At 46.5% G+C, this 21,487-nt stretch overlaps 1 protein-coding gene across 1 annotated transcript in view; it reads left to right on the plus strand.

The window, feature by feature from the left end:
• The window catches only part of SDK1 (sidekick cell adhesion molecule 1), a 501,088-nt gene that overhangs the window by 468,770 nt on the left and 10,831 nt on the right, over positions 1–21,487 (plus strand). The window contains 4 exon segments of the mRNA XM_087729082.1: positions 12,009–12,173; positions 13,189–13,326; positions 17,058–17,178; positions 20,238–20,367. Of these exon segments, the coding sequence (XP_087585208.1) occupies positions 12,009–12,173; positions 13,189–13,326; positions 17,058–17,178; positions 20,238–20,367 (554 nt within the window).

Below are 21,487 nucleotides of genomic sequence, written 5' to 3' on the forward strand. Positions count from 1 at the left end.
CTTGACTCGCTGGCTCAGAGTTTCAGGGTTCCAAATAGCATCCAAAAGTAAATCAGAGTCTGAGGCAAAGGATTCCTCAAAGTTCCAATTTATTAAGAGAGCCGTGTTGGCACATCTGGAAAAAACAGATGTTGAAAGTTCAAGATCTTGCCCCCACCCCCACAAACCCATCACATGGTCCAATCTTCCACTGCCATGCTGGCAGTTTCACCCATCTGGTCAGGTGCAGAGGTTCAAAGACAAAGGATGACCTTGGTTTTCTAGAAAGAATATTATTATGGCTACATATCATCTCACTCCGTATTATCCCCCCTCCCATTTCCCCACCATAGAAAACGCATAGTAGATTTTTAGATTTTTTTTTTTTTTTTAGATTTTATTTATTATTTATAGGCCGCCCTTTTCCCTAAGGGGACTCAGGGCGGCTTACAATTCATAGGAGGGGGAGTGCAAGACAAAACATAAGACAATACGTGAGTAAAAATAGAAATAAAATAATAAAACACAACATTCATTCAACATTCGGGTGGGGCGGATTAAAATCTTTATCCCCAGGCCTGACGGGATAGCCAGATCTTAAGGGCTGTGCGGAAGGTCTGGACGGTGGTGAGGACGGTAGAATGATAGAAAGTGTGACACAAGCAATATTGCCCACTTACATTTCTGGATGACACCCCTGTACGCCGAGTTCTCTTCTAGATCTTCTTCCAGGGCCACGGTTGAGGATTTCGTTCTCCTGGTTCCCAATAATCTTGGTTGGGAGGTTGATGGTTCCCAGCCAAATGTTGATGGCCCTCAATCCCAGCCTCCATGCTCTGACCCAGCTCCCCAAACATAACAAAACCCTCTGACATAAACACAAAAGATTCTTTTATTAGGAATGCCGGCAGTCCCGGCAAAACGTTTCTCTCTCACCGCAGGTTGATAAATCCATCCGGCAGGGAGATGAATAGTTGTCTGCCACACCTATTCATCTCCGCCCCCCTGCCTTTTATCCCCAGGGTTAGGGTGGGGCTTCGCTAGCAGCGGTGGTTCTTCCGTCCCAAGGACCGGCCCATAGATTTCCACTGCTCTCCTCTCCTCTCTGTCTTCTGCACACCTATTCATCTCTGCCCTCTGCCTTTTATCCCCAGAGCTAGGGTGGGGCTTCGCTAGCAGCGGTGGTTCTTCCGTCCCAAGGACCGGCCCATAGATTTCCACTGCTCTCCTCTCCTCTCTGTCTTCTGCACACTTATTCATCTCTGCCCTCTGCCTTTTATCCCCAGAGCTAGGGTGGGGCTTCGCTAGCAACAGTGGCTCTTTCTTGCCAAGGACCGGCCCATAGATTTCCACTGCTCTCCTCTCCTTCTGTGCATCTGCATGTCAGGCACTGGATCCAGCTGTTCCTCCTCTTCCTCATCAGCCACCTCCAGACTTGGGGGCTGTTGACTCTCCATCTGAGTGTTGACAGACAGCCCAGGCTCCGCCTCTCTCCCTCCTTCTCTCTCTCTCTGACAGCTTCACTCCCTCTTCCCCCTCGGAGCTCCCAAGTTGCCCTTATGCTCACCCAGATTCCTCCTCCTCCTCCTCCTCCTCCTCCTCCTCCTCCTCCTCCTCCTCCTCCTCCTCCTCCTCCTCCTCCTCCTCCTCTGATTCGGCTGCTGGAGGGGATGGTGACTCACAGGCTACAGTAGCAATAGCAATAGCAGTTAGACTTATATACCACTTCATAGGACTTTCAGCCCTCTCTAAGCGGTTTACAGAGTCAGCATATCGCCCCCAACAACAATCCGGGTCCTCATTTTACCCGCCTCGGAAGGATGGAAGGCTGAGTCAACCCTGAGCCGGTGAGATTTGAACAGCCGAATTGCAGAACTGCAGTCAGCTGAAGTAGCCTGCAGTGCTGCATTTAACCACTGTGCCACCTCGGGTCTGCATGAATCTTCTAAACTTCCAGAAGTGTTTTTCTCCTCTGCTATCCCTTGAACTCTGCCCATTTCCCCCCAAAAGCATTGTTTCCTAAAAGGTCTCACTAAGGATTAGGTCTACCTTGCTTCTCTAACACCAAGACAAATCCTTCTTCCACCATCATTAAAACATCTCCTTCACTACCTCTTCCTGGCCCTTCTGGGCTGCCTTCATCGTTCCTCTCCCCAACCCCTCAAATTATCCCCCACAAATGGAGAAGGCTTCCGATTCCCTCTTCTTGCTGAGGCCAGCTGTTTTTCCATCCGAGCGCTTCGTCTCCATTACTCCATTATTTTCCTCTTAATTTCCAGAATGTAGCTTTGATAACAGTTTTCACAACCGAGTTAATGAAACATGCTTAGCATTCAAGGATCACCCTTTCCAGCCCCACCTCCCCCTCTCCCTCTTCCCTTCCTCGCCCGTCCACCAGTCACTGGAGCTTGTAACCCACTTTTTCATCCATTTAAATTAATTAATGCGCTGAAATAAAACAAGACTATCTAAGGGTGGCCCATCCATCATAACAAAATGAAGGGAGATTTAAGCTTCAGGGTTTGCCCCTCCCCCCCGTTGAATCATTTCGCTCTTCTCTTGGTCCAATTCATTTCCATGAAACTTGCCCAGGAAAATGTCTTGAGACAGATATTAATTAGGGAAGTCAGAAACTTACATTGCGGGATCCTTCTGCATTTCAAAGCCATGGTGGCGCAGTGGTCAGAGTGCAGCACTGCAGGCTATTTCTGCTGCCTGCCGGCTGCCTACAAATTGGCAGTTCAAATCTCACCAGCTCCAGGTTGACTCAGACTTCCGTCCTTCCGAGGTGGGTAAAACGAGGACCCAGATTGTTGGGGGCAATAGGCTGACTCTGTAAACCGCTTAGAGAGGGCTGTGAAGCAGTGTGAAGTGGTATATAAGTCTGCTGTTGCTTGGGAAGAGAGGGAGGGAGGAAGAAGAGGAAGGAAGGAAGGGAAGGAAGGATGGAAGGAAGGAAGGGAAGGAAGGGAAGGAAGAAAAGGAAGGAAGGAAGGAAGGAAGGAAGGAAGGAAGGAAGGAAGGAAGGAAGCCATAGTGGCACATTTGTTACAATGCAGTGTTGCAGGCTAACTCTGTCCACTGCCAGGAGTTCGATCCTGACCGGCTCAAGGTTAACTCAGCCTTCCATCCTTCCGAGGTGGGTAAAACAAGGACCCAGATTGTTGGGGGCAAATGGGCTGACTCTGTAAACCGCTTAGAGAGGGCTGTAAAAGCACTGTGAAGCTGTATATAAGTGTGCTATTGCTTGGGAAGGGAGGGAGGGAGGAAGGAAAGAAGGAAGGAAAAAAGGAAGGAAGGAAGGAAGCCATAGTGGCATATTTGTTACAATGCAGTGTTGCAGGCTAACTCTGTCCACTGCCAGGAGTTCGATCCTGCCTGGCTCAAGGTTGACTCAGCCTTCCATCCTTCCGAGGTGGTTAAACGAGGACCCAGATTGTTGGGGGCAAGAGGCTGACTCTGTAAACTGCTTAGAGAGAGCTGTGAAGCACTGTGAAGCGGTATATAAGTCTGCTATTGCTTGGGAAGGAAGGAGGGAGGGAGGAAAGAAGGGAGGGAGGGAGGGAGGAAGGAAGGAAGGAAGGAAAGAAGGAAGGAAGGAAGGAAGGAAGGAAGGAAGGAAGGAAGGAAGGAAGGAAGGAAGGAAGGAAGCCATAGTGGCACATTTGTTACAATGCAATGTTGCAGGCTAACTCTGTCCATTGCCAGGAGTTCGATCCTGCCTGGCTCAAGGTTGACTCAGCCGTCCATCCTTCCGAGGTGGGTAAAACGAGGACGCGGATTGTTGGGTGAAAGAGGCTGACTCTGTAAACCACTTAGAGAGGGCTGTGAAGCACTGTGAAGCGGTATATAAGTCTGCTATTGCTTGGGAAGGAAGGAGGGAGGGAGGAAAGAAGGGAGGGAGGGAGGGAGGAAGGAAGGAAGGAAGGAAGGGAAGGAAGCCAGAGTGGCGCATTTATTACAATGCAGCATTGCAGGCTTGCGCAGAGGCATTGTGCCCGCTCAGGAGCGCGCCTGAACCAGTAGTAAAAAAATTAGCACCCCACGTCTGGTCTATGACAATTCGCCACGGCCAGCCCGCCCTGGGAGCCCTCGTCATAGGACAAGAGTTATCCTAATATCAAAGAAATGGGGGAATAGAATCACTAAAGAAAAGGTGCAAAAGGAGGGACGGAATGAAATGTACATGACAAAGATTAAAATATTTATTTTAAATAATTCAGTCGAATGGTTAAATTATCCCGCGGCAAGTTAGCCGTGTCGACTTCGCTGCAAGTTAGCCGTGTCGACAACAGTGAGTTGTCCTGTTCCCCTTGATCAATAAACATCCTGCTGTTCCTTTAGGGCAGCGTTTCTTCAACTTGTCAGTTTTAAGATTTGTGGACTTCAACTCCCAGAATTCCCCAGCCGGGGAATTCTGGGAGTTGAAGTCCACATATCTTACAGTTGTCAAGTTTGAGACACTCTGCTTTAGGCCTTTGCCTCTCTATTGCCATCTATCATTGGCCCCATTACTCTAAACCTTCCATGCCGGCAACTTCACTCTTTCTTTTTCTCCTTCTTTCTTTTTTTTTGTTTATCGCTAGGACTGTTGTCCCCAACTAGGAAACTCCAAAGCACGCCTTCTCCACTCCCCCTCTCCCAATAATCTCTGCATTTCTCTGTTTCAAAGGAATCTCTCTTTTTTTTAATACCCTCAACGTATAATTATTTGGTGTTTTTTTTTCTTCTCCTCCTTCTTAAGAGTATTAGCGCCACTCTTCCTGGGAAGTGATAGATCTTAAAAGGCATCAAACAGCCGGATCTGTCAATTTTTAAAAACAGGACTTAAACCCTCCAGAGCCTATCGACAGGGCATTCCACTCCCAATTGCCAGAGGTTTGCACAAGCAAATTCAATCTCTTGAGGAACATCAAGTGTCTCCCACCCAGGAGGTTAAATTTGTTCAAGCAAATAGGACACCCTCTCGATCACAAATTTCCAATACTTCAGTGGCCAAATTAGAGCTACTGTAAGTAGAATTCATGGGACATGGTGGCTCAGTGGCTAAGACCCTGAGTTTGTTGATCAGAAAGGTCGGCGGTTTGGTAGTTCGAATCCCTAGCGCCGCATAATGGAGTGAGCTCCTGTTACTTGTCCCAGCTTCTGCCAACCTAGGAGTTCGAAAGCACGTAAAAAATGCAAGTAGAAAAATAGAGTCCATTGAAGCTCACGCTGACTGCTTTGGTGACTCCATCCAGCCACGTCCTTCTCTGCCGTCCCCTTCTTCTTCTTTTGCCTTCCATCGTTCCCAGCCTGAGGCTCTTCTCCAGGGAGTCCTTCTTCCTTCTCCTTAGGTGGAACAAAGTCTTTGAGTTTCCTCTTCAGGATCTGGCCTTCTAAAGAGCAATCAGGGTTGATCTCTAGGACTGACCGGTTGGATGGCCTTGTAGTCCTTCTTCTTTTGCCCCCCATTCTTCCCAGCATGAGGCTCTTCTCCAGGGAGTCCTTCTTCCTTCTCATCAGGTGGCCAAAGTCTTTGAGTTTCCTCTTCAGGATCTGGCCTTCTAAAGAGCAGTCAGGGTTGACCTCCTCTAGGACTGACCGGCTGGATGGCCTTGCAGTCCTTCTTCTTTTGCCCTCCATCTTTCCCAGCATGAGGCTCTTCTCCAGGGAGTCCTTCTTCCTTCTCATCAGGTAGCCAAAGTCTTTGAGTTTCCTCTTCAGGATCTGGCCTTCTAAAGAGCAATCAGGATTGATCTCCTCTAGGACTGACCAGTTGGATGGCCTTGCAGTCCAAGGGACTCAATGCAGGAGTCTTCTTCTCCAGCACCAGAGTTCAAAGGCCTCCATTCTTTGGCGCTCGGCCTTCCTTATGGTCCAACCTTCACAGCCAAACATTGCAAGAGGGAAAACCACAGCCTTGACTAGACGCACTTTTGTTGGCAGGGTGATGTCTCTGCTTTTTAATCTGCCGTCCAAATTTGCCATAGCTTTCCTCCCCAGGAGCAAGCCTCTTTTAATTTATTGGCCACAGTCCCTATTTGCAGCGATTCAGGTAGAGCAGGCAAAACATGTCCCTCTTTCCTACCTCTCCATCCCCATGTAGTAGGAAAGATCTAGATTTCTTCCAAATGCTGAGTTTTTGGTAGAGTTCCTCTCCCGATATTCATTCATTCATTTAGAGCTCAACTTGGCTTCCCTGCCCTCAAGGAGTGGCGTCCCCTTCTGCTCTTTTCTGTATCATTTTATCACCGCCGTTTATTCCATTTCAAACATGGACCTGAACCAGTCAGTTCAAAGCAAGGTCTTTGGTTGCCCAGCATGTCTCTCCCCGAGGGCCATTTCTCTCCCCCCCTTCGTCTCTTCCCCCTGAATGACAAGCAGGTGTCACATCAACATCTTGTCAGCCTTCGTGTGGCATCTCCGCCTTTCGGACGGCCAGAGCTGTGGTTTTCACCTCCTTAAAAATAAATTTGCTCTTTCACGCAGTTCTCCCAGGCTCCTTTCAGGAGGAGTTGAAGGCTCAGCTGCCGACGTCGACTGCAGGCCACATTTTGCAGCGTGGCCCTCGCCACGCTCACACCCGGGGCGGGGGAAATGGCAACGGTGGCAAGAAAGGCGTAAAAATGGCAGGTTTCCATCAACCTTAGCTCTAAGGTGGAAGGAATTAATCAGTGACGTCCACCCTGTCAGGTCCTGAAGCCGGAGGTGGCTTGACTGACAGCGTGATTCAGCCCACGGCAGCGATTAATTGTCCGTGAAATCGCACTCGTGCGTTGGTGCAGCGTCTGTTCTAACACCTGTGTCTCACAGAACCACTGATCTCTCTCTCTCTCACTCACACACACGCACACTCCTGGAAGGATAAAACCTGATGGTAGAGGAGGCCTTGCGAGCTGTAGGAGAAAACACAGGTGGCCCATGAGCTCTTCTTCACAATCCAGGGGTAGCTACAGGGGTGAAATCAACTTACTTTCGCTACCGGTTCGCAAACGTGAGCGCTTGCTTCACTGACCTGTGCCACCTCCATGCATGCACAGCAGAGGTGGGTTCGTACCGGTTCGCTCCGGTCCGTACGAGTAGGTACTGTAGTAACTCGGCTGGCCACGCCCCTGAACCGGTTCTATCAGCAGTGCCATCTTCCAGATGCGCAGAAACAATTTTTCGGCTGGCCACGCCCCTGAACCAGTTCTATCGGCAGTGCCATCTTGCAGATGCACAGAAGCAATTTTTTTACTACTGTGCATACGTGCATAGCACGCATCGAGCGTCACACGCGCAAAGCACGTCCCTGAGCGAACCAGCCGTAGAAGGAACCGGAACCCACCCTGATTCACAGGACCATCTCTGCATTTGCAGAGCATCAGAAACAGGACGTCCGGGCGGGTTAGGGATAGAAGCAGCTGAATTGCATCACTGGGTAGCTATATAGAAGCCATGCGTCCTCTCCTACGTCTCCCGTTAAGAGTCAAAATGATAGGCTGGAAAGCTAAATTATGGTAAACATTAATGAGTTAACAGAAACATATATTGCTCCCTGCAGAAAAGAGAAGCAGAGATGATCAAATCGATTCTTTTATCCAAAGAAGAGAAAAGACCTAACTTCGTTTCTATTTGGAAATTGCTTCTAGATCCTGTGGGGGTGGGAAATGACATTTTGATTTTGTTTTTTTTGTTAACTGTGGGCTTATGGTTATAGAAACGGCTTGTACACACTGTTGGGCAAAAGCAAAAATTGTGGTTGCAATGTTGTTGCCTTCTACTGTGCTAAAGAGAGTCGGGGGGTCGGTGCCTTTTTCTTTCCTTTTCTAGCAACACAACCTGTGTAATGATAGTGGGTTTTTTTTTTCCAAGTAAGCAGTTATTCCCTTTAATCTCCTCTTTCCAAATAAATGTGGCCGATCCAAGGCTATAGGAAAAGCAGACAAGGGGACAGATGTTTCTAAACAGAAAAGCAATTGAAAGCAATTCTCTTGCAACCCCATAACCAGCTGGGCTGCATCTCACAGTACATTAAGCAAGAATTGATGGGGAGTAACGGCACCTATTTTAGGGGGGGCGTGTGATTTACCAGGGCAAGCTTTCTTTTCCCTCGACATTAAAGCAAAAAAGCATTCCTTCAGTTATTAGTCTCCTGAATGTAAGCCTCCTGGTCATAATACACCAGCCAATCTGGAGAATCCAGAAAAGACCTCCCTCGTGCTCCGAGGGGTGGATCTAGAAAAGCAAAACCGCCTTTTCCAGAATCGTTTTCCAACATTCTGGGATGAATCCCTTGGAGGGGGGAAATTCGTTGCGATAGCTTGCTTTGATGGAAAGGTGCACTGATTTTCAAAAAGAATTGCATTGCTGTCTTGAGAATTCAACCCTTTGATGGGGAAAAGGAAGTTGGATGGAAGAGAGAGGAAGGAAGGGGGGAAAGAAGGAAGGAAGGATAGATTAGAGTAGAGTAGAGTAGAGTAGAGTAGAGTAGAGTAGAGTAGAGTAGAGTAGAGTAGAGTAGAGTAGAGTAGAGTAGAGTAGAATTCTGTATTGTCCAAGTGTGATTGGACACACAAGGAATTTGTCTTTGGTGAAGGAAGGGAGGGAGGGAGGGAGGGAGAAAAGGATGGAAGGAAAATAATAGAGGGAGGAGGAAAGGGAGAGAGGGAGAGAGGAAGGAAGGAAGGAGAGAGAGAGAGCGGAAAGAACATAATAGAGGGAGGGAGGAAGGAAGGAAGGTGAGGGGGAGAGAAAGAAAGAAGGAAGGAAGATGAGTGGGAGAGAAGGAAGGAAGGAAGGAGAGAAGGAAGGAGAGAAGGAAAAGAATAGAAGGGGGAAGGAAGGAGACAGGGAGAGAAAGAAGGAAGGAGAGAGTGAGAGAAGGACAGAAGGAAAAGAATAGAAGGAAGGAGGGAGGGAGGAGGAAAGGGAGGGAGGGAGAGAGGAAGGGAGGGAGGGAGCCATAACAACATGTGTGCTTCATGTGAGTTTTGACACAAAATTCTGGCAGGAGACCACTTTGTAGGATGGACCTAAAGTAGCAGGACATTTTTTTCTCCATGGATGGTCAGAAGAAAGAGAAGATGGACCATACCTGAATCTCATTTGGAAAACTCAGCATCGGCCTCAGGACCCATATGATAAAAGAGGATGCCTTAGTAAGAAACCAAGAACGTCCCAAAGATCCTTTTTCCCAAAAAGCAACCAAACTTTCTTGGGGGGGGTTTCCCTTGAAAATGTTTCGCTTCTCCTCCAAGAAGCTTCTTCAGTTCTTCAGCTTCTTGGATGAGAAGCCAAAACATTTTCAGAGGGGGGGAAAAAAACCCACCAAAAATTGCCCTGTTGCCTTTTGGAAAAGAAAAAAAAACCACCTTTGGGACACAACCATGACTGTGCATCTCCGCTGACGTCAAACCAAGGCAGCACTTCTCCACCATGGCAACTTCAAGATGTGTGGCCTTCAGCTCCTACCATTCTCCAGCCAGCTCTAAGAATTCCTGTTCAATAGCGGTATCCAATTGCCTTGAAAGAAATCTGAAGAGCAGAAGAGGTTCAGGTCAAAACGCAAACTGGCTGCTAGCAGAACTGTGATAGATTTTTCTCCCAGACAATTGGAATTCTCTACACACACACACACAAAACTGACAAGTGGTTGCTCTTGAACCATAGCAACGATTTCTGGAAGCTTTCCACAACCGAAAGGTTGTCTTTATCAAGGGTGAGAAGGATGCCGCCCACTCACCCACAACCCCAATTTGGAATTCTCCTCCCTATCTCCTCCGACCGCCCTCTCTCTCTCTCTCGCAAGAATCTCCCGTTTTGTTTATTTCTTTGCAAGTGTTTTGAACTCTCGGCTCTGTCGCTACCTCTCTGTCCTCTGCCTCTCGAAGTAAATAAAACTCTCGGCTTCCTTTATTACCTCGTAAAATCATTTATTAAAAGCTCCGTCTTTTATTTGATCCTCAGCGTTCCACGCGGAGACCCATCCCGACCGCCGAGGGGGTGGCATTTGGCTGGATTTATGATCAGCGGCCGGCAAATCCACAGTGGATTTGCAGGGGAGAAATTATCTGCTCCCTCGTGAGGTTGCGCGGCTAAAAGGTGGCTGGGGTTTTCCGTTCCCAGCCCGCCGCCTCAACGTTGGGGGCTTGCCAAATATCATCCTCAAACAACAGGCAGCGGAGAGCGTATTAATCACTGTCAACCGGTGCTCGGAACCCAGTACCTTTTTGGTCTGAAATTTATGGGCAGCCAACTTTAGAGACACACGAATCAGGTTTTTCTGCTACTGCAAAATCTCTGCATCAAGAACAGGTAAAGGACTACGAGAGAAAAGGATTCCAAGTAATTAGTTTCAAGTCCAATGAAAGGTTATTTCAGGGGTTTTAGAAAACACTTCATGCACCTCCGTAGTCTCTTGATTATTTATTTATGTATTTGTGTGGTCCCTGGTACTCTCCAAGCTGGGTGATGTTCTTGCAGACATTTCATTAGCAATAGCAATAGCAGTTAGACTTACATACCGCTTCATAGGGCTTTCAGCCCTCTCTAAGCGGTTTACAGAGTCAGCCTATTTGCCCCCCAACAACAATCCGGGTCCTCATTTTACCCACCTCGGAAGGATGGAAGGCTGAGTCAACCCTGAGCCGGTGAGATTTGAACCGCCGAACTGCAGAACTGCAGTCAGCTGAAATAGCCTGCAGTGCTGCATTTAACCACTGTGCCACCTCGGCTCTGACTGGGTAACATCATCAATGCTAGAAGGGAGTGGCTGGATGGGCCAAGCTTCAAAAGAAATCCAGTTATTTATTAGGAGCAACATGTTAGCACATTCCCAAGTGACGCCAATTCTGACCCACCTAATTTATGGCCCAATTATGACCCTGTTTCCCCCCTCCCCCCCAGAGTGTGTCATAAATCATATTCTCCAACAGAGCATTTGAACGGAGCGGGCTGTCGAGATCACTCCCCCTCTGGCTGCTGCGGGTAACCTGGGATACAGCCTTGAGAAAGATATGCCTGGAATGTGCTTCTATTTCTGGCTGCCATGCTGCTTCATCAGTGTCTTATCCCACTTTCCTATGGCAACTCGACAGCAGGCCAAGGATGCTTTGCGAGTTGACAGTGGGGCTTGATTTTATTTTTATATACTAGGCGCTCACCCTGCCAGAGTTGGTGGAAATGTTCTTGGTGGTTTCTTGATTAGGTTGTGGTTTATTGTTAGCTTGTTTGTCTGCATTGGTAGCTCCTTAAGTACAGTATTGTTTACTTCTTGATTGTTGGCTAATGAAGGAGTCTCAAAAATTGACAACTTTATTAGCAGATTTTTTTATTATTTATTCCCTTCTACAACACCTTACAGTCATTATATCAACATTGTTGTGTCATCATACCTGTACATGTATATAATATTTCGCTTCTATATTTACACAGCTTTATACACAGTTCTATATATATTTATATATATATATTGCTTTTTGGCTTAATTAATTTTATTCTTGTTTTGCAGCCATTTGTACCAATTGTTCCAAATTTCATAATATTCCGAGTCTTCTTTATCTTTTAATTTCAGTGTTAATTTGTCCATCTCTGCACAATCCAAAGGTTTTTTTTATCACTAATTCATCCGAGGGGGTATTATTTTTGTTTCCAGCATTGGGCAAATGCTATTCTAGCTGTGGTTAGCAGATGTGTTAATATGTACTTAATTTTCTTTGTATATTTCCCTTTGATTACTCCCTGTAGAAAGATTTCGGGTTTGTATTTTATCTGTTCTCCTGTAATTTCTTGCACCCATTTCCAAATTTTTGTCCAATATTTTTGTGTTTCCGGGCAGGTCCACCATATGTGATAATTGACAACTTAAAGCCCTGTGGACCTCAACTCCCAGAATTCCCCCAGTTGTGAGAGTTATAGTCCATAAGCCTTACAATTGCCAAGTTTGGACACCCCTAGCTTAATGTTAAATTTGGTATTAATCTCTGCTGATAATGAAGTTGGGGTACGCCCATGTGAAATGATCAGAAGGGGCCACCCAAACTCCTCATTCTTTGCTGCTTTTGCAGACGAAGGCGTGTGGGACCTGTTTGTGAAGAACATCCCGCGGGGTGCCACATCCCACACGGTCAGCCTGGACCAGTTGAAAGAAGGAGTAAGCTACCAGTTCCGGGTGGTGGCGGTGAATGAGTTTGGATACGGAGAACCCAGCGCAGCTTCTGTAGCCATCTCAGGTTGGTAAACTCCACTCCCCATTCCCTTGGACACGTGGAAAAGTTTTCATTGACGCAAGATTGACATCGGGACACTCCACTTGCCTCCGGAAGTTGTGGGTGTCCTCTCTGTGGGCACACATGCTATTGTCAGCTGCTCTTCTGGCTTCCAGCACGTGTATACACACTGGTGCTCGCACATGCCAGAGCGCCATAAACCCAAAGACCAGTTGGACGACGAGCATGTGCTCGCTGTAAACCCGAAGACCACATGGCTGGCGTAAACATGCGCACCAGCCAGCTGGTCTTTGGGTTTCTGGTGCTCTGACACATGGGCGCATTTGTCAGCATTCCAAGTATCACGCAGAATTAAATCAGAGTCCAAGGCAAAACGATCCTTTTTGTTCCAATTTAATAAGACAGACATCTTAGGCACATCTGTGTTAATCCCAATACTGGAAATGACATCAGAATCCCACCCAGTTAAAAGTTCATGATCTTGTCCCCACACCCACAATCCATCACGTGGTCCAATCTTCTTCTTCCACGCTGGCATCCACGCCCAGCTTCTTCCGGTCAGGTGTGAAAGTGCGGAGACAAAGGATGACCTTGGCTTCTAGCAAAGAATGAAAAACAATACATTCCACAATCCTACTCCTGTCTATTCCCCCCTCCCATCGACTAAACTTAAAGAAACAACATAATGAAATAAGAGAAAGTGTGGCAGGCCAAAATTCTAAAAGGAATATAAATGCAGGCCTGACAGCATTCCTATTTGGACACTCGGTGCGGAAACGTTTTGTCATCACTGGACTAGATAGAAGACCTCCAAGGTCCTTTCCAACTTTGTATTCTCTTCTTCTGTAGAAGAGCAGACAGGTCACTGTGGAGTTTCTGTGAGTCCCTCTCATGCTTGCCCTCTAAAATAAGTCCATGTTCTCAAAGGGATGAAAGAGATGCCTGAAAGAGATGAGTTGGGGCAAAAATAAGTGTCCCGGAGCTCATCCCTCAACCGGTTGATCCTTCTTCCTTACAGCTCACACAGGATCGCCTTTCTACGAAGAGTGGTGGTTTTTGCTGGTGGTGGCCCTCTGCAGCCTCATCCTCATCCTGATGGTCATCTTTGCATTGGTCTTGCACAACCAGACTAAGAAGTACCGAGACAACAGCACAGGTGGGTTGTCTCCTCCATCCCCCTTTGGAGCCTTGGAGCCTCAGCCTCTGACAAACTAGAAAATAATATTTCCTAACCAAATCCTTGGGCCTCCTGGTTTTGTCCCGGGAGGACTGATCCCTGCCTCCAACACTACACAACGCCCTTGGGTCCTACGCAGGGGTGAAATCCAGCAGGTTCTGACAGGTTCTGGAGAACCGGTAGCGGAAATTTTGAGTAGTTCAGAGAACCAGTAGCAGAAATTTTGAGTAGTTCAGAGAACCAGTAGTGGAAATTTTGAGTAGTTCAGAGAACCAGTGGCAGAAATTTTGAGTAGTTCAGAGAACCAGTAGTGGAAATTTTGAGTAGTTCAGAGAACCGGTAGCGAAATTTTTGAGTAGTTCAGAGAACCAGTGGCAGAAATTTTGAGTAGTTCAGAGAACCAGTAGTGGAAATTTTGAGTATTTCAGAGAACCGGTAGCAAAAATTTTGAGTAGTTCGGAGAACCAGTGGCAGAAATTTTGAGTAGTTCAGAGAACCAGTGGCAGAAATTTTGAGTAGTTCAGAGAACCAGTAGCAGAAATTTTGAGTAGTTCAGAGAACCAGTAGCGGAAATTTTGAGTAGTTCAGAGAACCAGCAAATGCCACCGCTGGCTGGCCCCAGAGTGAGGAGGGAATGGGGATTTTGCAGTATCCTTCCCCTGCCACACCCACCAAGCCACGCTCACAGAACCGGTAGTAAAAAAAATTGAATCTCACCACTGGTCCTACGTTTTATCAGATGAAATTCCAGCGCGTTGAAAATAGCATCCTTGCCTTGCGTGCTTCATCCCAAGCGCCCGAGTTATTGCCACTGCAGGCCGAAGTGCCTGTTTAGATTCCTCGGGTTGCACTTCTTTGTTCCCGGGCGCCCTTAATAATATCTGCAGGCCCATGCTTCCACCTGTCATCCAACCTAGACTCTTGGCCTCTTTCAGGGAGAGCTTAAATATTTATAGCTCGGCCCCCGTACACTGTTTTCGGAGCTTTGCAAATCAATTTTGTGCCCTTTCCGCCTGAGACACAAAGTCCTTTCAAAAGCTGCCAATAGCACATGCCACTCCAATAACTGGAGTATATGTGTGTGTGTGTCTCTCTGTGGCAGGCACGTTAACTCTTTGAGACTGAAAAACGGGGGGTTCACGCTTCCCCCCCCCGACACACCAGACGTTAGAACAAGCAAGCAGCAAGCAAAATAGTGACATTGACCACTATGGTGTTTGGCACAGGGAGAATGAGAATTTGTTGCCCGGCATTTGTTTACGCCAGTAATAAAAACCCACATGGGAAAACTTTCTTCAGAACTCCACAATTTGCAGTCAAAGATTTATATCCTCTCATTCCCTTTCTCCCCCCCCCCCCCCCGTGCCCCCCAGGAATAAATTCACTTCTAACAAGTGTTAGTAAATCAGCTTTTATTCCGTTGGGATGGGAAATGTTTGAATGGCAGGGCACTTTATCGAGCTAAATGCTATTTTCGATTCCTATGCGCCATGCATAGGCAGCTCTCTCTCTCTCTCTCTCTCTGTGGACGGCAACACGAAAGGGCAGTTCCGTCCTTCACCTTTCCAGAGGTTGCGCAGCGGGAGAAGTTGTGCAGGAACAACTTTTCTGAAGCAGGGGAAGTTGATAGCAGACCGAGAGCAGTGGTGGGATTCAGCCGGTTCGCACCTATTCGGGAGAACCGGTTGTTAACTTTCTAAGCAGTTCGGAGAACCGGTTGTTGGAAGAAATCTCCTTTTGGTTTTTTTTTCTAATACGGCTAATCCTGTAAGGAAGGCAGGAAGGAAACATTCTGGTGTTGTTTCTAGATAATCTTTATTGCCCTGCTTACAGAAACTTCCTCTCCACTTAACCCTTATTACAGTGGGACCTTGAGTCCTAAATTGGCTCAGATCACGAACAATTTGGATGTCGGCTGAAAAAATCTGCTAAATGTTTCACTCGGGTCACGAACACATCCTCGGGGGGGGGGGAATAAACACAGCTGTGGCAATTTCCCCTTCCGCGCCAATTTTTGTGTGCGCGCATGCGCAGTCACTCTTCCTTCTGGTCATGACCAAATCGGGTGCCAACTGAAGTCCTGGAACGGATTACTATTCTGTGTCCCCCTCCCCTCTGCCTCCGACACAGAGCCCTGATCCGAGCCTTCCCCAGACTCCAGGACTGGCCCAGGTTCCTCCCCAACCTCCTCACTGTCCGAATCTGCTGCCACCTGCACTGGCCACTGGAGGGCCACAACAGGTCTTTTAAGTCAGTGTTTTTCAACCTTGGCAACTTGAAGATGTCTGGACTTCAACTCCCAGAATTCCCCAGCCAGCATTCGCTGGCTGGGGAATTCTGGGAGTTGAAGTCCAGACATCTTCAAGTTGCCAAGGTTGAAAAACACTGTTTTAAGTTTCTCATTTCCACCCAAGTGGGAAAATGGGTCATACCACTTGAGATTGCAAAGGTGGTGGTGGTGTGGGGGTTGACCTTTCAAACCATTTCATCCATTAGCAAACCAAAAACTTCCTTGAAAGTTAGGAGGGCCCTTCGGGAGAAATTTCTACTTTAGTTTTCAATTTACAGAACAGCATTTTTGTTTTTTTTTAAAGAACGGCGAAAGAGTGTTCCAAAATATAATTGTGCTCATCCACTCCGAAAGGAGGTCGTGACTTGTTTTACCATCTCTAAATGGTTGTCCCAAGCCTTCCTCGCCCCCAGTCTGCTTCGCCTTCACCATGTTTGATTCCCAATGAATTCAGCGGAAGTAATTCTTCAAGTGAACACGAGCAGATGTAGGCTGCGAAGCCATAATCCTCAAGTTCCTTCCTTGGGGGCAAACCTCCCTGAAATCGATGGAGCTTTCCTTTTAAGCTGTCTTGAATGGGGCCATGATTTGAAAGTCTATTCTGTGTTCTTAGGACACCCAAGGTGAAAGGAGCTGCTAAATCTGAAAACATCAGGGTTTCAATCTTTGCTTTAGATTCATTGGTTAGATGAAGAAATCCATATGTCCATTGGAAAGAAAAAACAAATGAAAAACACATGTTATATCAAAGGGGGAAAAAGCATAAAGTCCCCTCAATAAAAACTAAAACTTGCCTGTCAGATTTTTGACTAATACTTTAGTTTTTTTTCTTTATTTATTGTCAATCCTGCAACTTTTCCGTGTTCTTCTATTTTTTTTTTCCCCTATTAGCTTAGGTCTAGCGGTTCTTCTAAGATAAATACCGGGTCATCTGCAAATGCTTGTAATTTGTATTTTTCTTTTTTTTCTTCATATGTTTTTATTTCTAAGTCTGGTCTAATACTTCTGTTTAACACTTCCAATAACAAATTTGCAGGATGTGTTGTCCCACCGTCTCCTTCTGCTTATGTTTCTTTATTTAAAAAAAAAAGATTATTGTAGGAGAGGAGCAGGTAGAGTTGTGGGTGGAGTTAAGTGTGTCGCTAGCTTAGCATCCTTATGTTGCCACAAATGTTCCAGATTCAGCCCTTCTTGAATTCCACTGACCCTTATCTAGTGCCTATTTAGTGCTGATCATTACTAAATATTTGTATGTAGGCATGAGCAATAAATCAGCTTAACTGGGACATGATGCATGGGCCTGATCCTTTGTGCCTCACAGTTATCTCAAAAATGATGGGTTTTTTCCCCTCCCTCTGTTTTCACCCAGAGCCAGAGAAGGGTCTACGCCTTCGCTCATTCTGTCGTCATTTGTCCCCAGGAAAAAATGTGTCCGGCGTGGAAGAGACTGTCACTCTGGACAATGGGGGGTTTACATCTCTGGAGCTCAACAGCAGGCATCTCAATGTCAAAAATACTTTCTTGAAGAAGAACGGAACCAGGTGAGGTGGCACCAGAGGAATCCAGGCAGTTGGGATAGGCTCTGAGTCGCAGTGGGGCAGTGGTTAGAATGCAGCCTCATTTCTCACCGTCAGGAGTTCGAACCTGACTGACTCCAGGTTGACTCAGCCTTCCATCCTTCTGACGGTCTGTAAAATGAGGACCCAGATTGTTGGGGGCAAGAGGCTGACTCTGTAAACCAGAGAGGGCTGGAAAGCACTGGAAAGCAGTATATGTCTAAGTGCTAAGAGGGAGGGAAGGAAGGAAGGAAGGAAGGAAGGAAGGAAGGAAGGAAGGAAGGAAGGAAGGAAGGAAGGAAGGGCCATGGTGGCACAGTGGTCAGAGTACAGTACTGCAGGCTGCTTCTGCTGACTGTCGGCTGCCAGCAGTTTGTCAGTTCAAATCTCACCGGCTCAAGGTTGACTCAGCCTTCCGTCCATCCAAGGTGGGTAAAATGAGGACCCAGATTGTTGGGGGCAAGAGGCTAAACCGCTTAGAGAGGGCTGGAAAGCACTGTGCAGCAGAATATTAGTCTAAGTGCTATGGCTATTGCTATTGCTTAGTTATGTATATTCTCTTGGAAGGGTGGGATGAGGTGTTTTTTTTTAAAACCCTCTTTCCAGCCCTCTCTAAGCTCTGGAGCACAGCTACATGCGAAGGCTCGGTCTTCCTTGCACTGCAGTGGCAACTCACGGCTTGGATGTATGGCTTCCTTCTCCCCTGCGGCAAAATGTCTACCGCAGCTGAGTCGCATCTGAGAGTCTTGGGTCAAGTCAAAGGAAGTGCTGTCTCTGGCATTGTCTGCAGAACTGTAACAAGCCACCATTCTCTCATGCAAGGATGGGGAACTATGGCCCTTCCATGACTTGGGGGCTTTCAACTCCCAGAATTCTGGCTGGCTCAGGAATTCTGGGAGTTTGAAGTCCACCAGTGATAAAAAAAGGATCATCGTTCCCCATCCCTGCTCCAGGCCTGACCTCTTGATCTTGTCGAGCATGACAGGATGTTGAGTTTAAGCTGTTTTTTAACTTTCCCGTCGAGACGCTCAAAACCCAGTCAACTCTGTGAACATTTGGTGAATCATCTGAATGACTCTACAAAGGTGGGAAAAAGGACAGCGATTTCTATTATGATGCATGCGCCACGCAGCCTCGCAAGAGACGGGAAAGCTTGATTGCATGACATTGATAAGCATCCAGCCATATAAATATAAATGAAATTAGGGAGTTTGCGGGAGGGAAAAAACCACAGTGACGTTCATGAAGTTTCTTCCTCTGACTTCAGAGGAAGGGGCAAATTCTCTTTGCAGAAATATTTTGGAAGTTGTGGATAGATATATGAGGGGGTCCTGGTGTTCTCTGAGCTTGGCTGCTTTCCTGCAGCTGTTTCATGACCCAGCTAGGTAACAGCATCAGTGCTAGAAGGCAATGGAGAGGAGGAGGAGGAGGAGGGAGAGGAGGAGGAACTGTGAGGTCCTTGGTGTTCTCTGAGCATGATTGTTTTCTTGCAGACATTTCATGATCCAACTAGGGAACATCATCAGTGCTAGAAGGGAGTGGGGTGAGCAATAGCAATAGCAATAGTTAGACTTATCTACCGCTTCATAGGGCTTTCAGCCCTCTCTAAGCGGTTTACAGAGTCAGCATATTGCCCCCAACAACAATCCGGGTCCTCATTTCGCGCACCTCGGAAGGATGGAAGGCTGAGTCAACCCTGAACCGGTGAGATTTGAACAGCCGAACTGCAGAACTGCAGTCAGCTGAAATAGCCTGCATGCTGCATTTAACCACTGCGCCACCTCGGAGTGAAGGAAAGAAGGAGACACTAACCATCTTCTAGCCCTAACAATGTAGTTTGGGTAATGAAACTTCTGGAAGAAACCAACCAACTCCAGAGAGCGCCCCTCATTTCAACCCTAAGCTACAAATACCCTCCTTTATGGATATTTATATATCATCAATGCTTACAAGGACCTTATTTTCCAGAAAGAAAACAATTTAGCCTCGTGGCTTTTATTGTAACAAATACTCAGTTGAGAGATAGAGAACTGTGGTGACGCAGTGGTTAGAATGTGGTAGTGCGGGCTGACTCTGCCCACAGTCTGGAGTTCAATCCTGACCGGGCTCCAGGTCGACTCAGCCTTCCATCCTTCCGAGGTGGGTAAAATGAGGACCCGGATTGTTGGGGGAAAGAGGCTGACTCTGTAAACCGCTTAGAGAAGGCTGTAAAGCACTGTGAAGCTATATATACTACTATAGTAGTCTATATACTATTTCCATTCTCTGTCCATCGGCTCGTCACAAGAGACCATCCAGACAGAAACCCAATATTTTTACTGTTGCCTTTTTGTTACAGATAAATAAATAAAGGGAGACTAGTATAGATCTATTTTCAAGCTATTTAGCTCTCATCAGCTAGCCAGGTTCGAATCCCAGTAAGGGTATGGCTAGCTGATGAGAGCTAAATAGCTTGAAATAGATCTATACTAGTCTCCTTTTATTTATTTATATTTATATTTATATATACATATACATATAGATATACATATACATATAGATATACATATACATATACATATACATATACATATACATATACATATACATATACATACATACATACATACATACATACATACATACATACATACATACATACATATATATATATATATATATATATATATATATATATATATACACATACACACACACACATACACACACCTAAGTGTTAAGTGTTAAGAGGGAGAGAGGGAGGAAAGAGGGAGAGAGGGAGGGCCATAGTGGCACAGGTGTTAGAATGCAGTATTGCAGAGTGACTCTGCCCATTGCCAGCAGTTCGATCCCGACCGGCTGCAGGTTGACTCAGCCTTCCGTCCTTCCACGGTGGGTAAAATGAGGACCCAGATTGTTGGGGGCAAGAGGCTGACTCTGCAAACCCCTTAGAGAGGGCTGTAAAGCACTGTGAAGTGGTATATAAGTCTAAGTGCTAGTGCTATCTTATCTGAGGGACTCATAAATCAGCCCAATCTTAATTCCCTTTCCTTTCCTGGTTCCAGATCGCCACCTCGCCCGAGCCCTGGAGGCTTACATTATTCAGATGAGGACATCTGCAACAAGTACAATGGGGCCATCTTGGCAGAAAGCATCGCTCTTACCGAGAAGCCCTTGGACGCTTCAGAGTCGGAAGTGAGTTGTTTGTTCAACGCTGGTTGGAGGAACCCTATTGAAATGAGACAGCGAAGGCTTGCTCAGGATTACTGCTAAATTAGGCAAGTTGCATCAGGGAGTGGTGAAGTAGGATGAAGAGAAAGGGACAATCTTATCTTCAGCCCAGTAGAAGTTCACAGAAGGTCACAAAAGTTCCCCAGAGCTTTTTCTGGCCTCTTGAGAAGGAAAGGAACCCAAACCAAGAACCCAAAAACATTCCAAGATCAAGTAGGTAAGTAAGACACAAGAAGGCATCATCAACAGGATCCAAGGTACGCCCCCAACGAAAGAAGACTCTTGAGGTTCCTCAAAGTTCCATTTTATTAGAGATGTCCTATTGGCACATCTGGGGAAAACCCACATCTGGAAGCTTCCCAGGTTTTCCCCACCCAAACGAAAATCCAAGCCCCTGCCCAGCACCCACATGTCCATCACATGGTCCCATCAGAGCACCATCCCAACTGGAGATGCCTCCCAGTCACGCCCCTCAAGGCGCAGGGCAAGGCGTCCTTGACTCTCTGAGAAAGGAATGTTATTTTGACTATCTCCCCTATTCCATATAAGCCACACTTCCATTTTCCTTCTTCGATTTAAAAAAATATCTTATTTCCTTTTTCATAACACACACTCACATGTATACTATACATAGCCCATATCATATAGTATTAAGTAATAATTACATCAGTTCCTCTTGTCAACAATGCCCCCCAAATAGAAACCCATTATAGCTCTTCTGCTCTCCATACACCTCTTTCTTCTACCACCCTCCAACTTTCTATCGTCCCTCCATCATTCTTTCCTACTCTACTTCCCCTCCCTTTCTACTACTCCTCTCTCTACAATCCACTCCTCCTTATCCTTCTCATCTTCCCCCCTTACCCTCTCTCCTATCCTTTTCTGCCCATCCTTCTTCTTTCCCACTCCTCTTCTCCTTGGTGTATTTCCGCTACATGTCAATATACTTAGCCTATCCTATTTTTAAAGAAAAAAATAGTAATAGTAATAAAAATATAAGATAAAGAAAGGAAAAGAAAAAAAAAGGAAACAGTATACACGTGGTGTCAAATTACATTGAGATCTAACACCCTTCCATTTTCCC

The sequence above is a fragment of the Thamnophis sirtalis genome, unplaced genomic scaffold, assembly GCF_051295495.1.
Source record: "Thamnophis sirtalis isolate CommonGarterSnake01/CBP01778 unplaced genomic scaffold, rThaSir2_p1.2 scaffold_14, whole genome shotgun sequence".
NCBI classification, from domain to species: domain Eukaryota; kingdom Metazoa; phylum Chordata; class Lepidosauria; order Squamata; family Natricidae; genus Thamnophis; species Thamnophis sirtalis.